Source organism: Triturus cristatus, chromosome 1_2 (assembly GCF_964204655.1).
Source record: "Triturus cristatus chromosome 1_2, aTriCri1.1, whole genome shotgun sequence".
Lineage (NCBI taxonomy): Eukaryota > Metazoa > Chordata > Amphibia > Caudata > Salamandridae > Triturus > Triturus cristatus.
Window position 1 is genome coordinate 544,714,488 of NC_140580.1, and position 15,740 is coordinate 544,730,227.

General features: G+C 46.5%; 1 protein-coding gene across 1 annotated transcript in view; it reads left to right on the forward strand.

Moving 5' to 3' along the window:
* RRP12 (ribosomal RNA processing 12 homolog) overlaps positions 1–15,740 on the forward strand; it is a 362,034-nt gene that overhangs the window by 222,140 nt on the left and 124,154 nt on the right. The window contains exons 20-21 of the mRNA XM_085606394.1: positions 10,381–10,474; positions 11,661–11,819. Coding sequence (XP_085462520.1) covers positions 10,381–10,474; positions 11,661–11,819 — 253 coding nt within the window. The remainder of the gene's footprint in view (positions 1–10,380; positions 10,475–11,660; positions 11,820–15,740) is intronic.

Sequence of the window (15,740 nt, forward strand, 5' to 3'; positions counted from 1 at the left end):
GGAAATATCTCCGATTTCTGATAGCAGGTAGACACTATCAGTACAAAGCACTCCCATTCGGAGTAACTACTGCTCTCAGAGTCTTTACCAAATGTCTAGCTGTAGTGGCAGCTCATCTCAGAAGACAACAAATTCACGTCTTCCCATACTTAGGCGACTGACTCATCAAACCCAGCACACACCAAAAGTGTTTACAACACCCTCACACCACGCTAAACCTACTGCACCAATTAGGCTTCACCGTCAACATGCAAAAGTCTCATCTACTCCTTTACAAATCCAATCTTATTATGGGAGCGACTCAACACTCGCAAGGCTTTAGCCTCTTCCAGTACAGCCAGAATTCTCAAAATTAAAACTGTCATTACAGTTTCAAGTCAATCAAACCTTGTCAACCAAAACGTTTATGCAACTGATAGGAAAGATGGTCTTGTGCATTGCAATAGTGCCTCATACAAGACTACACATGCGTCCTCTACAAGAATGCTTAGCATGTCAGTGGAATCAGTCACAGGGTCAATTAGCAGATCTAGTGTTGGTAGATAGCTGCACCTATTGCTCTCTGCAGTGATGGAACCCACAAAACGTATCAAAAGGGTGGCCTTCATCGACCCTGTTCCACAGATCGTGCTAACAGCAGACTCATCTCTCACAGGTTGGGGTGCCCATCTCCACAATTACACAATTCAAGGTCTCTGGGGCAACAAGCACAAACCTCTCCATATCAACTATCTAGAGCTTCTAGCAGTTTTTCTAGCACTCCAAGCTTTTCAGGCTCATCCCAGTGGCAAAGTTGTCCTTGTCCTAGTCCGCACGGGTAACATGACAGCCATCTACTATATACAAAAACAAGGGGGAACACACTCTCCCCAGCTGTCACGTCTCTCTCAAACCATCTGGAGCTGGGCAATTCATCACAAAATTAATCTTCTGGTAGAACATCTTCCAGGGAGACAAAAATCTAATTGCCGATCTCCTCAGCAGAAGGAGACAGCAAATACATGAGTGGGAACTTCATCCCCAAGTTCTCCTTCCATACTTTCAAAAATGTGGATTCCAACATATAGATCTGTTCGCCACAGTGGACGGCGCAAAATGTCCAAACTTCGCCTCCAGGTTCCCACACCCTCGCTCCAAAGGCAATGCCCTATAAGTCAATTGGTCAAAGCATATTGGCATACGCTTTTCTGCCTCTCCCACTCCTTCCGTTTCTGGTTCGAAGACTCAGGCAAACATGGCTCACATTGATTTTAATAACATGGGCCTGCCAGTCATGGTAAACCACACTTCTGGAACTCTCAGTAGTTCCACATCAAATGCTACACCTCAATTTCAGCCTTCTCACTCAGAAGCATATATAAATCAGACACCCAAGCCCCAAGGAGCTCAACTTAGCGATTTGCCTCCCGAAGTCATAGTTTGGATACTTAAATTTGCCATCAAACTGTGACTTTTCTATCAAGAAAGCCCACTACCAGCGCTTGTTATGCAGCAAAATAGAAACAACTTGTTATTTATTGTAATAACAACAAGATTAATTCTCTGGACGCTTCTGTTCAAAATATTGTTTACCTTCTGCACCTACAGCAATCTAATTTAGCTCACACCTCGATTCAATTGCACCTTGCAGCAGTGGCTGAAATCTGCAAAACAGACAGCATTTATCTTTGTTCAAATTCCCTGTGAATAAAGCCTTAATGGAAGGCCTAAAAAGAGCAATACCACCAAGAATACCTCAGGCACCAGTATGGAATCTTAACATTGTGCTTAGAAGACTCATAGGCCCACCTTTTGAACCATTACGCAATTGTCCTTTACAGTTCCTTTCATGGAAGATAGCCGTCCTCATTGCAATCACTTCATTAAGGATAGTTGGTAACCTTCAGGCATTAACCCTAGTAGAACCCTTCTTTCAGCTTCAAAAAGTTAGGGTAACTAGGGAAAACTAAGTATATGGTATTTAATGCACGCAAAAGTTCTAGGTCGAACCCCCGATTAGATGGAAGAGCACTAGAGTGGGTGTCCATTTTTGAGTACCCTGGGCTAACAATCACGGAAAATATGGATTGGGGTGCACAAATTAAGAAAACAAGTTTAAAGCTGGCCCAGACAACGGGGGGCCTGATTAAGGTCTATAAGAGTTGTACCTACAAATTTGTTGGTCCGGGGGTGGAAATTTATAAAATCCAAGCCAGGGGTGCTGCCCTGTATAATGCTGAAATATGGGGTTCCCACCCATCTGGCTCGTTAGTTAACACAGAGAACTCCTATTCTAGGCAATTATTGGGTCTTCCATCCAGCTCCCCTCTCCGCATGGATGTTTGGATTAGACCTATTGCAGACGAAGCCGCTTTAAGACTCCTTTTATTTTGGCCACCTCTGTGGAGTACTCCTGAATTAGTTGCATACTGGTATGAGTTGAGAGAAGTCTTGAGCCTACATGGAGCGGATAAATTAGCTTGGTTGCCGCACATTAGAAACATTTGTGTTGCCATGGGCAGGGGGAACCTATGGGATCACGCTGAAGAAACGTGCATGGCAATTCCAAGGAAGGGTTTGATTGAGAGCTTCAGAGAACTCAAACTTGCCCAGTTATACAGGAGGGCCACAACTGGCTGATTGACCTTAGGATTCCTGGAAGTAAAAGACCATTATAGCCTAGAAGCGGTTTTAGATGACATTCAGCCGCTCCTGGCCAAGAAACTATATTTGCAATTTAGACATGGGGCGCTTCCGTTGCGCTCCTTCACGAATAAGTGGGCAGGTTCTTCCAATATGGTTTGCCCAGCCTACAATCATGCAGAAGAAACGGAAATTCATGTATTATTCGTCTGTCAAGGCTACAAGAGAGTAAGGAGCCGGTGGCTGCTTCAGATATGCAGGAATTTGGGGTCTAGGCATTGCTGTGAGGTATATAGGCTTTTGAAATATGATACCCACCTACCCATTGTGTTTTCTATATCACGTTTTTTATTCTCTATGTGGTGCACCCATAGGGCTATTTTAAAGAAGAACCTATAGGTGGGGCAGGTCCACTATTACGTTTAATGTAAATAGGGCTCGTTGTTTTGTATTCTTATCCCAATGAGTTCATCTAATGCCTTTTTTTAAAGATTCCTCATAACTTTTATGCGTTGTATAAATTGTTCTATGTACACTTTTAAACTTTGGTTACTATTAAACGCTGCTAGTTGAGGGCTTCCATGACTGCACTAAAAATGATGGTCCTGGGCAATTTTTAATGGCCCTTGTACTGTATAGGTTTTGCATGCGCACTTCAAAGAGTGAGGATTAGGATCCAAGCAAAATTCAAGATGCTGCTGAAATTAGCACATGCACTTTGAGATAAATACTAATTGGTTGCTCCCCCCCCCCCCCCCCCCTTTTTTTTAAGACAGACACGTGGAATAGTAGAACAACTTGGGATCACTGGAGTGGTCCTTTTCTTGTCTTGGCATGGCTTGTGTATTTAATCGATTTTGTCGTTTTTAATAATGCATATGCTGTTATGTTTGAGTATATTCCAAGCACAGTAATATAACTCTTCAATAGTTGAGTGATGGTTGCTCTTTGCTTAATATACACACTTTATTGTATTGCACCTTTTGCTTAATGAAATGGTTTTTTGCTGTTTGTACATTGCACAAGTTATTTATGGCTTTTATATCCAAGGGTTAATTTTCGGTTAACTGTGATTAGCTAGAGGATGAGATGATTCAAAACAGCACCCTGCACCTGGCCGCCCCAGTGCCGCTGAGGGAGCACCTTTGGTGCTAATTTGGTTCCATATTTGCCCTGACCTAAATCCTAGGAACTTTACTCCCTCAGCCGTGTGGCCTGCTTGCCAGCAGCAACCAACCGGAGGCCCCCTATCCTCCATAGGATAACATTGGGCCTCAACACTCTGCAACCGGCCGCCCTAGTGCCGCTGAGGGTGAAACAAAAGTGCGTCACTGACCCTGGGGGACCCCTGAGTCTAAGCCCAGAACCTTAACTCCCACAGACGATTACTTACCTGTGAACCGATAACCTGTTTTTCCTCCATAGGATAACATTGACAATTTTCTTCCAAAAAGTTTCTAAGTGTGGAGTTTTGAAATCTAAAAATATTCTTTAAAAATTGCACCAATGACCAAAATTTATTTACTCACCTGTTTACAGGAAATGTCCCAGTGCTGAATCCAGGCATCCAGCACTGAGTAAGAAAAGTAACGTACAAAGTAACTTACCTGCAATTTACTGAAATTGTGTGTGTGTGTGTGTGTTTGTGATGTACAGGGCCTCTAAGGGTGGCAAAATAAGTGCTGAATCCCTTAAAGGCCTTACCTGGGCTCTAAGTGCATTGCCCATGGTACCTTTTACAAGGGACTGACGTGTGGCCAGAGAGGTGCCAATTGGGGGTTCAAGGTACAGTTTTGGGAAAGCACACAGGCCCTGGGAACCTGTAGGCAGGGACACAAGCACATCAAGTCAAAGTGCATCAGTACTCTGGCAAAATGTGGGGTGGGGTGTTACTGCAACAGAAATCCAGCTTCCCTCAACCTGATTCTGTAGCAGAACGAGCTCTTCACACACTTGATGTCAGAAGAGGCTTATTGTATTCTATCAAAAGGACAAAAGATTTTTGTAAAACATAGCAACTGTTTGTCGCATTTGCACCACCTCACAAGGGCAATCCTATCTCTAAATCTGGCATTTCAAGATGGATTGTGAAATGCATTCGAAATTGGTATACAAAAGCGACAATAACTTTATCTATACCCCCTAGAGCACATTCCACTCACAAAATAGGGGCATCTATGGCCTTTTTAGGTACCATTCCTATAGCTGACATATGTAAGGTTGCAACATGGACTACAACACACACATTTACCAAACACTATTGTGTGGATGTATTAGCACGCCAACAAGCCAATGTAGGGCAAGCAGTGCTAAAGACACTTTTTCAGACAGCTGCAACATATACTGGTTAGCCACCGCTTTGAGAGAATACTACTATATAGTCTATACAAAGCATGTGTATCCACAGCACACATGCCTCGAGCGGATTATGTTACTTACCAGAAAAGTGCCTGTAGTTGTTGCAGTTCTCCCTATAAGCATGGACATCTCTTTACGACACTCACTTACTCCATTCTCACCCTCTTGCGGGGAAAACAATCAATCATTGGATGGCCATGCTCACTATCACCGAAAGGAGGAGTCACCTTACCTCGTGACTGGAAAGACTTCTTCAAAGAAAAACAACTTGCAAACATCTGGACCCAACACTAGATGGCAGGAGTATGCAAAGCATGTGCATCTACAGCTCTACATGGCAAGAACAGATGCTTACTGGGTAAGTATCAATCCTTTCTTCCATGTGGCAATTGTACACACCCACCCTAGTTTTAGGTCCATGCAATCCATTTATGCCACATATTGCGTTTGCAATGCAGTAGCAATTATGTTTTGCCTATTTTCAAGGGTAAACCTTAAAATATGATTAGTATAGCAGATAAAATAAATCACTTTTAGATTGTTTCCAACCAGCAATGACTTATTGCAAAGGTCCTCATCTGTCATTATTATATGTGTGCCTGTCCTCCTTCAAATTAGTTTGTCCACCCAATTCTCTCAATTGTCCTAACTGAGTTTAGTAGTCTTCGACAAGAGTTTCCCCTGTTTTGTTTTTTATCTTTATTTTAACACTTTTTGCATTCACTCAAAGCACTTTACAGCCCTCAAATCTGGTGGACAAAGTACATTTGTGCTACCTTTCATAAATATATCAATGGATGCCAGAGGCTATAAGCACTTTTGATGTCCTTCTGCCACTTTCTTTTCAACCATAGTCTCAAAGAGGGGACTTCCATTGTAATATAGTCTGTAGAGGCTTTAATGTAGCAAACACATGGAGATGATGGACGGAGTACTGAATCTTTTCAGACAATTCAGACTCTTCCCCCAGTCCCAGATCTGGGTTGAATCACTTGCTCACTTTGCCACTGGATTCAGGTTAACCTGGCTGATGAGGGGTATTGCCCCGAAACCGGTCCCAGGGTGGCTGTTTCCGCTCAAGGAGAGACCTGGCTTGGCAGTTCGGGCTGGACTGTTCCAATAAGGAGCAGGGTCAAGACTGATTGGCATATGTGTTGGCGAAGTGAACTGAGAAATCAAGAATGATGATGAATTCAACCCAGATCTAATAGCAACTGGGGGTAAATCATTGAGCAATAAGCACTGAAAAAAGTTAAAACTCTTCCTTTCAGTCAACGATACCATACCCCTCCTTCAGGGTGTCTTTCTTTATAGTTTTGGTGATGCAGTTGTGAGAGTAATCTAACCACAGTATGGTCATTGTGCGGTCATCTCTTTGTTAGGTATTTTTTGCTACTCCAGCATTGTTTCCCATGCTAGTGATGAGAACTCCCTCGCTTTACCATCCTTACAGGTTAGTTACAAAACAGATAAGTGTATTTGTTGCTCCTTCATGGGTCAAATGATCGATTCCCACTAATCCACAAACACAAGGAATAAGGCTTCATTCATAGTCAAATTATTACATTAGGCAGGAACAGTTAAAGCAACATTTGAAAGGTACATGTCAAAGTTAATTTCACTAGGCCATGAAATAATGCAGCCTATCCAAGAGAATTTCAATTAATCAGAATCATCTTTTAGTAAATCAACTCATTAATAACTATTCAAAACGTAATAAAGTAAATCAAACGTTTCAAATTAAGAAATAATCGTTTTGGCAGTAATAATATTAAAAATGAATTATCCTAAATATGCCCTACTCATACGAATTTCAAAAGTAGCAACATGTAAACTAATACTAAAAATCATTAAAACAGAATTGTTTTAATTAATATACGTTCTTTAGGGTGTTAAGTACTTCCACTGAAAGTTTCAAGCATGCAATCTTGATCAACATGGATTTTCACCAATGTTGGGTTTGTGGAAACACTGCAATTGAAATCAATCGAAATGCTAAAATTCTGATTAGTCTTAGTTAGAAATGGGATTTCTGGTTGGCTAAGGCTTGCGCCAAAGCCAGGCAGAAACCACCCCTCTAGTCAGTCCAAGGAAGTTACACGCCAAAGATAACCCCTGCTCTCACCCCCTTGGTAGCTTGGCACGAGCAGTCAGGCCTATCCCGGAGGCAATGTGTAAAGCGTTTGCGAACACACACAGCAACAACACCTTGGGTACACCACAAAAGGAACTCCACACAGGGTTGTATATAAAAATAGCCTTTGTATTGTCATAAATACATTAGAAACATAATCACAAAGTTTACACTGTGCCAACTGGCACTGGGCAATTTTTACAGGGGACTATTTACACAACACAGGGCCAATGGGGCCGCTGTCAAAACAATCACAAATCACCAATTGTAAATGTAGCACCAATAATAACTGTATAGCACAACCAGTAACCACTGGTAAAGTTAGGAACTTAGCATGGGATCCTGCAATGTAAAACAGAGGATGCATAAACCACTTTGCGCATGAACCACATTAGACCTCAAACCACCTTATGCGCCAACCTCATAAACAATAAATCACATTAGGCATAGGTATCACCAGTATAGACACAGGGTGCCCCAAGCGGGGGCACTACACCTGGAACTGGCCCCAGGCCAACTGAACTCTCTCAGGAGCTCTAAATGCCCAACGTCCAGAATTTCAGGGCTGGCTGCGTATGCATAAAAGAAGAGTGCGCAAGAGTTTAGGCCTAAACGTGGCAGCTGCCCACTACTTGCTGGGCAGCTGTAAAATCCCAAGGATGGGCACTTCGGTGCCCTCAGGAATCCACCCTGGGGCTCTCTAAACAATTATGCACAACGTTGCAGCTGCCCACTGCCAGGCGGTGCAGCTGTAGAAGAATATGAGCCCCTACCCTGGGACTCAAGCAGAACAATGGCCATGGGGAAAAGAATGGGGCTGGCGCCGCTGCGCCTACTGAACCCGCACTGGGGACGAACTATTCCTCCACGTTGGAGCCACACGGGGCTCTGGAATTAACTAAGGCCCCCAAGCACTGTGGGGTGCAACACGGGGCGAGAACACGGGGATCTCTGGCCCTTTACACAATTATAGCCACGTAGGAGCGGCCCACTGACAGACGGGGCGCTCTGACTCTGGGCCCCACACTGGGGCCTCTTCTTTTTAGTCCACAAGGCCTCCTGCCCCACGAGTCAAATTCCAGGCCCACTCACCGGGGCTCGCAGGACTCGCTCGTAGGATTCTGCAGGTGTCCCTCTCGACTCCTGTCTGCAGAACTCCGCCGCTTCTGGTCCCGGAAGGCTTTGTGGAGCTCCCCTTCAACGGGGCTCCTCTGGACGGCGGGAAGGGCTCTCCCAACACACGAGAGCCCCGCACAGTTTGCCCGTTTCTTCTTCCTCCACCGGGACGTTCTGGGAGGCGGGGTAGGCTCCCGTCCTCCCTTTCCTCACCGGCCAGCAACTTCCTCTTCGTCACGTGGCCCCGCCCACCACCAGGCAGGGCCGCCTGGCTGCCGGGTCGCGTTGGCAGCAGCCCGGCAACGTTTCTCCACGGGGATCGGGCCGGCAGCGGTGATCTCTTTTTCTCTTGGCGGCGATGCGGGGTGGGAACCCGCTTAATTTCACGCATAAAGCGGGGTGGGCACCCGCCACAAGAGTAAAGACAATCGCGGGGTGGGCTCCCGCCAACGAGCACCGCAATGCGGGGTGGGCTCCCGCCTTTAGAAATCAATCCCACAGGCGGCAACAACGCGGGGTGGGCACCCGCTATTAATTAACTTCCGATGATGAAATAACACGGGGTGGGCTCCCGCCAGAAGGCACGAATTGCGGGGGAACCCCTATTTAAAATGCTTGCAGCTCAGTGCTGCAATCAAAAATAGTCCAGGTCTGCATAAAAGCGCTCCCAGGCTCTAGGTGCCACAAAGTCTTTACAAATGGAAAAAAAAGGAAGAGTCCTTAGTGCTGGGGAGACCCCAGCATAGCGCAGCCAGGCAGGCCAGCACGCAGGGACCCTCAGGAAGCAGCAGCTGGGTCCCGCGGCGGTTCCTCCTGGCAGCGTGTTCCCTCAAGAACACAAGCACAACAGAACAATTTCATGGGGTCACAGCCCCTTCTTATACCCACATTTCCTTTGTCACAAACTCTAGGGAAGGGGAGAACCAGTTGCAACTGGTTCTGGAGCACTTTGTTTTGCTCAGCCCCTCTCCCTATTTACAGGACAGGCTAGGGACATCAGACGAACCACAGGAGGTGGAGCCAGCATTGTGTAGGGAAGGCACAGCCCTATTCAGGTCCCAGGTGCAACTCCTCCCTCCCATCTACATGCAGATCTCTCCATTCACCACCGGGCAGACCCATTCTGGCTCCTGGAATTCCCCACACCATCCAGCTCCTGTCACTCACAAGCCAGACAGGCAATTCACATCAAACTGTACACAGAAATGCCAACTTCTAAAAGTGGCACTTCTCACAATAAATCTGCGCACACCATTGCGCAGCATTTATTCTCACGAGTTCGCACATACTAAACTCGACCCTGCACTCCTCTCACACCAGGAATTACTATGGACACACACTTCCCCCATGCATCCCTATGGGAGGGCAGGCCAATCTCATCACGCGCACTCAGAGCGCGCACACACTTTACACTGGGTCACAGTGCTAAAGTGCGCAGAGGCCAAAAACCACCAACACTACACAGGAAAAAAGGCTAGGATAATTACAAAAAGTTTAGGGATGAACCTGCCAAAAGGGCCAAGTCCAACAGTCTTCAAAACATCTTGTTAATAATATTATTATTGGATTAAGCCTACTGTATCTAGCTAATCAAGCATGCTTTTACGGAGCTGATAATTCAACATTTTCTAAGCTTCTGTGAAGTTTTTCCGTCAACATGTTTAAGTTGCATGTTATAATTTTATTGTCCAATCTCGTATGTATGTTGTGTAAGGAATAATCGATATCTGCGCTGTTACAACATTGGAAAACGTTCTGTACCTGATCTACTATGTCTGCCTGCTAGGAAGCAAATATACTGTTCAAGTTGTAGGATATTTTTATCCCATTTAGGTGGTGGCATGTTTGTTTTCTTTTCAGTTCATATTTTTCTGTCAAATACTTCCAGTAAAAAAGTAACTATTCTGTCGAGGCCAGCCCTGTTGTCTTTAACAGTGCATGGTGCCACAGGCAATGTATTTTCACCAGTTCAATATTTCCCCATGAAGAATCCCTTTCCACTTTGCTCCACTTTCCCATCCTGAATATTATTGTACTTATAACCTTATGAGACTTTTTATTTAAAAGAACTGCTAGTTTATACTGCCATTTGTATGTTTCTGAGCAGATAGTCTCTAAATTTCTGCTTTTTGTTGTTTTAAAATTTTCAGGTTGTCCATATTTGATCTCATTGTAGCCATGGCTCCCTATGCAGACGAAGATTCTATGACTAAGACCTATCACATCATTCTCCCCTACCTAGAGGTAAGACATGCTCAGTTATTGAAAACACACATTCTGCAGCTATTGCTTACTTGTGACGGAATTCAGTGGATCAGGCAGTAATCAAAGAATTGTCTTACTATTGAGGCAGTGCACCTTATATTCCTGCTTCCACAATGTACAAGGCTGTTAATGGTTTACAAGATGGGTGCCACAGACTGCATGTGGATCACAAAGTCACTAAATGGAGGACAGCAGATTTGGTTAAACTTGAACAGTTTTGGTCTAGAAATAGAAGCTCTCTAAGTTCATTTTTGGTTATATGAAATTGTGTACTTCTTAAAAGTACAAGAATGAACTAGTAAATATAAAATCTTTATCATTGGATTTAAATTATTTTTTTTTTTTTTTAAGAACAGATTTTATTTGTCCAAATATCACAAATGGCGCAGTAATCTGTACCCCAGAGACAACTGCCGCATATAAGACACATATTGGGTTTGACCATTTTTCATAAGAATACAGGAGAATATGAAATGCAATACAAATAAAATCAAAACTCTCCAAACAACCAACCCCCCCCCCCCCCCAGTGCACTGTCTAGCTCTTCTAGAGCCATTTATGAATGATTCATACTGCCTTTGAGCATCATAAGAGCCCATTATCCATGAAGCAATTACCATCCAGAAGTGCAGACAAGGCACCAGTAGATACAAAAGCGCAGGAGAGACGAGCAACCAGAGAGATGGAGGTCACACTGGTTGTCAACTCCAACTCTCCTGTGGCGGTTCAAGCTCCAAATCTCGGTAATCTGTCCATTGCCTCCAGATCTTGTAGTGCTTCCGAGGGCCTCAAATATTGGGATCTCCAAGCCCATACAAAAGTCCATACCGTTCCTCCAAGCCGAGGGGGCAACTGCCGCCTTCCAGACCCTAGCTATGTCCCTCTTCGCCAAGGTGAAACCCAGGAGCATAAGATGATGCTTATAAATATTGCCCCCGATCCCTTCCATCACATGCAGGAGAATTGACCTGCTTTTAAGTGTATGCTGATTATGCAATATTTTATTAGTGATATATGTGAAGTGGTTTTTAACCTTCTATTATCTCAGTTCTGTCTTGGCCGTCCCCGCTGTGATGCATTTTAAGCTGTTGTTTATCATGATATACGCAAAACGTGCAAATAAGCTGTGCCTTTTGTTTAATCGGAGCCATCTCCTTCTTGATAGAATAAAGACCATGGAGTACAGAAGAAAGCGTACCGTGTGCTGGAGGAGATCTGTGGGGGGCAGAGAGAGCCATGCAAGTCTTTTGTTAACAATAATTTAGAGGATCTCAAGAAAACATTACTAGGGTCGCTTAAGAGTGCATCTTCACCTGCAAAGAGGGTAAGCCTATTACTCATAATCTGTATTTCACACTGCATGTTATAATTGTTTATTCCACAAGTCCATGACTCTAGTAGTTCATTTTGCATCTTATTTTATTTTAATTCCTTCACAACGAAATGCCTCATGTATATTAGGAGTTTACTGGTTCGAGGCATGTGGGCTGCTGAATTCATATCTGTGCATAGATCGCCGCCTAGTGTTGGGTCCGGATGATTGCACATTGTTGTCCTGGAAGAGTCTTCGAAGTATCACGAGATAGGTGACTCCTCCCCTGGACCACAGTGCGCATGGGCATCCTCTCCATCCTTAGATTGTTTTTTTCCGCCATTGGGTTCGGATGTGCTTATCTTAGCTCAAGTTAGGAAATTTCAGTTTAAGGCCAAAAGGCCTTTAGTTCTCGTCGGTACTGTTCCCGTTCGTTATCGAATAGTTTCTTAGTGCTTTAGCACCTTTCTCCAGCTTTTCGGATCCGCTGGCTCCGAACATCGAACTTCGATCGCCGATGGAATCGAGGACTCCGTTCAAAAGGTGTCCTTTGTGCCACGCGAAATACCCACACATTGACGTCCACCCGGTATGCAACAAATGTCTCTCACCGAATCACGATGAGTCGAAATGTATGGCCTGTGCCCGATTCCGCTCAAAGAAGACTCTCCGGAATCGACGGGCAGCGAGATGGGAGGCGCAGCAATCGGCGCCTGCCCCGGCCAACATCTTTAGCACCGAAGACGAGGACGCCGAGAGCGTGGAAGAAGTAGACTCCAGCCCCGCTTCCGAACACGATTCCCGATCAGAAGACGACGATGAGGTGATCTTTCAGAGAGAAGTCGTCGTCGACGAGGTAGGAGACTACGACGAGGCCTTTGGGGCCGAGGAAGATAGCTCCAGCGAAGAGCTAGGCCAACCCGTCGATACGGAGGCCGACAAAATACGTCGTCATGAGGCTCAGGTCGAGGGATCGCCTTCGGGCCTTACCCGAGATCAATCTCACGGTTCTTCGGCCCCGCCTTCAGGCCCGGCCTCGAACATTTCGCACGAGTCATTATTGTCGAAGACGACTGGGTTCCCTTCAGCGAAACCGAAACCATCCATCGCACCAGTTCCATCGAAACCGAAAGTGAGACTGGTAGTGATCGGCTCGAAGGCCTCGAAGCCCTCCACTCCTTCGGCGCCGGCAAAGGTCATCGGCTCCGACCACGCAAAAAGAGATTTCGGTGCCGAGCTCACCGCAGCGGATACGGTTCCCGAACCAAAGAGGAAGGCCCTCGGACCCCACAAGGCACCTCGGCCTCTGGCACCGAAGACGTCGACCCCAACCACCAAAGTCAAGGTGACCACCCCGTCTACGTCGACGTCTAAGACGGCGGCGCCTGCCAAGTCACCGACTCCAACGAGCGTAAATACCTCCCTTCGGATCGATGACCCCTTGACTGCAAAGAAGTCGGGGGCCGCTTCAACGCCTACCTCCAAGGTGCCGATCGGTTCCAAAGAGCTGTCTGCGTTCACCGTGCAACAGGTCTCGGCATCATTGCAACGCATCAGAGAACGGGCAGCCCTCCACTCTACGTCGGGCCCCAACCCGCACAAGGCTTCCAAAGCACCCTCGGCGCCGACCAACATCACGTTTGGGTTGCCGCCGCCCACGGCGCCGAAACTGTTCGAGATTCGGACACGTGTCCTCCAGACACAGTCCCCAGCCACTGGACAAACAGATCTCGAGCCTTCACAGCCACAATTTATCGACGCCAACACTGGCAGGTTGATGCTCCGCAAGAGGAAACTCACGCCAGAGAGGGGATTGGACTCCTATAAAATTCCTCTCAAACACAAGTTGCCGGCAGGGTCAGAGCCAGTGCTCCATGAACACTTTCAACCCTTCCATCAGGATCCACCGTCCTTTTCTCCAACGCCTTCAGAGGCAGACGCAGTAGAGGACTATGTAGGGGATGATACCGCCTACCCTGGGGATATCGATCCTGATCATCACCTGCAAGACCCAGATCAGGCATGGGATGACCCCACAGACCAGGGTACCGCACCAGATACCCATGATACGCAGCTTTATAACATAAAGGCCTCTCCCACAGAGGACACTGCTGCCTTTAATGCCCTCATTGAACGGGCTGCTGCCAATCATGGAGTGGAACTCCATTCGGACACTGTCGAAGAAGACTTCTTGGTGGACACTTTCGCCTCTTCCGAAAGAGCTGTGAAGACTCTGCCCATGTTAAAAGGGGTCCTCAAACCTGCCAAAGACATTTTTAAGGAAACAACCAGGGCACAGGTGCTAAACCCCAGGATTGAAAAAAAGTACAAGCCTGCACCTGGAGACCCTATGTACATTAGGGGTCAGTTACCTTTGGACTCCATGGTGGTTGCTAATGCTCGCAAAAGAGCCCACTCACAAACAACAGGTGATGCTCCTCCCCCAGACAAGGAGTCCAAAGTGCTGGAGACATCAGGCAAACGGATTGCAGCGCAAGCAGCGAACATCTGGCGCATTGCAAACACACAGGCACTCCTGGCCCGGTATGATAGGTCCCACTACGACACACTCGAATCCCTACTCCAACATTTGCCAGATGAATATAAGGAGGCAGCGGAGATCCTCATTAGAGAGGGACAACTCCTTACCAACGCATCCATCAAGTGCGCACTGGATGCAGCCGACACAGCGGCGAGGGCAATCAACACAAGCGTCATGTTAAGACGGCATGCATGGTTGAGAATCTCAGGCTTCAAGCCAGAGATTCAGAACAATATCCTGAATCAACCGGTCAACCCAGACTATTTATTTGGCCCTGAAGTTGACACTACCCTCGAGAAAATTAAAAATGACACTGCGAAATCAATGGGGGCTCTGCAGACGCAGCAGTTTCGTAGTGGCTCCTTTCGTCGCCCCGGGAATAGAGGAGCAGCTAGAGGTCAGGGGTCACAGCAGCAGTACACTAAAGGGGGCACACAAAGTACCTACGATAAAACCAACAGAGGTGGATATCGTGGCTCCAGCACCAAGGGCAGAGGACGTGGTTACGGCAACACCAGGTCCTCCCCCAAAAACAAACAGTGACGCCCTCTCCCTGCCCCCCGACCACATAACACCTGTCGGGGGGAGACTCCAACAGTTCCTGTCAGCGTGGAAGACCATCACCACAGACAGTTGGGTCAGGGACATTATCCAACACGGTTACTGTCTCGAATTAACGTCCACTCCACCCAACATACCGCCAAAGCACCGTCCTATGTCCGTAGAGCACTTGCCATTATTGCAGCAGGAAGTGCTAAGTATGCTACAAAAAGGTGCAATAGAGGTCGTGCCCGTCAACCAGCAGGGGACAGGGGTGTACTCTCTGTACTTCTTAATCCCAAAAAAGGACGGGTCGCTCAGACCTATACTAGACCTGAGACCCCTCAACCAATACATTCTCTCAGAGCATTTCCATATGCTCACCCTACAGCAGGTTCTCCCGCTACTCAGTCAGGAAGACTTCCTAGCCACACTAGACCTAAAAGATGCGTATTTCCACATACCCATACACCCTTCACACAGGAAATATCTCGGGTTCACTATTCAAAACCATCACTATCAGTTCAAAGCTCTCCCCTTCGGGGTAACAACAGCACCCCGGGTCTTTACCAAGTGCCTAGCAACAGTGGCGGCACATCTACGGAGACAACACATTCACGTCTTCCCTTACCTGGACGACTGGCTTGTTCAAGCAAAGTCGGCCCATCAGTGTGCCAGCCACATGTCCCTCACCATTCACCTTCTTCACAGTCTGGGATTCTCACTAAATTACCCAAAATCACATCTCCAACCCGCACACGTACGACAGTACCTGGGCGCGACCATAAACACTCTGACAGCCACAGCTCAGCCAAATTTAGTGAGGATCAACAGCATACAACTGCTGATCT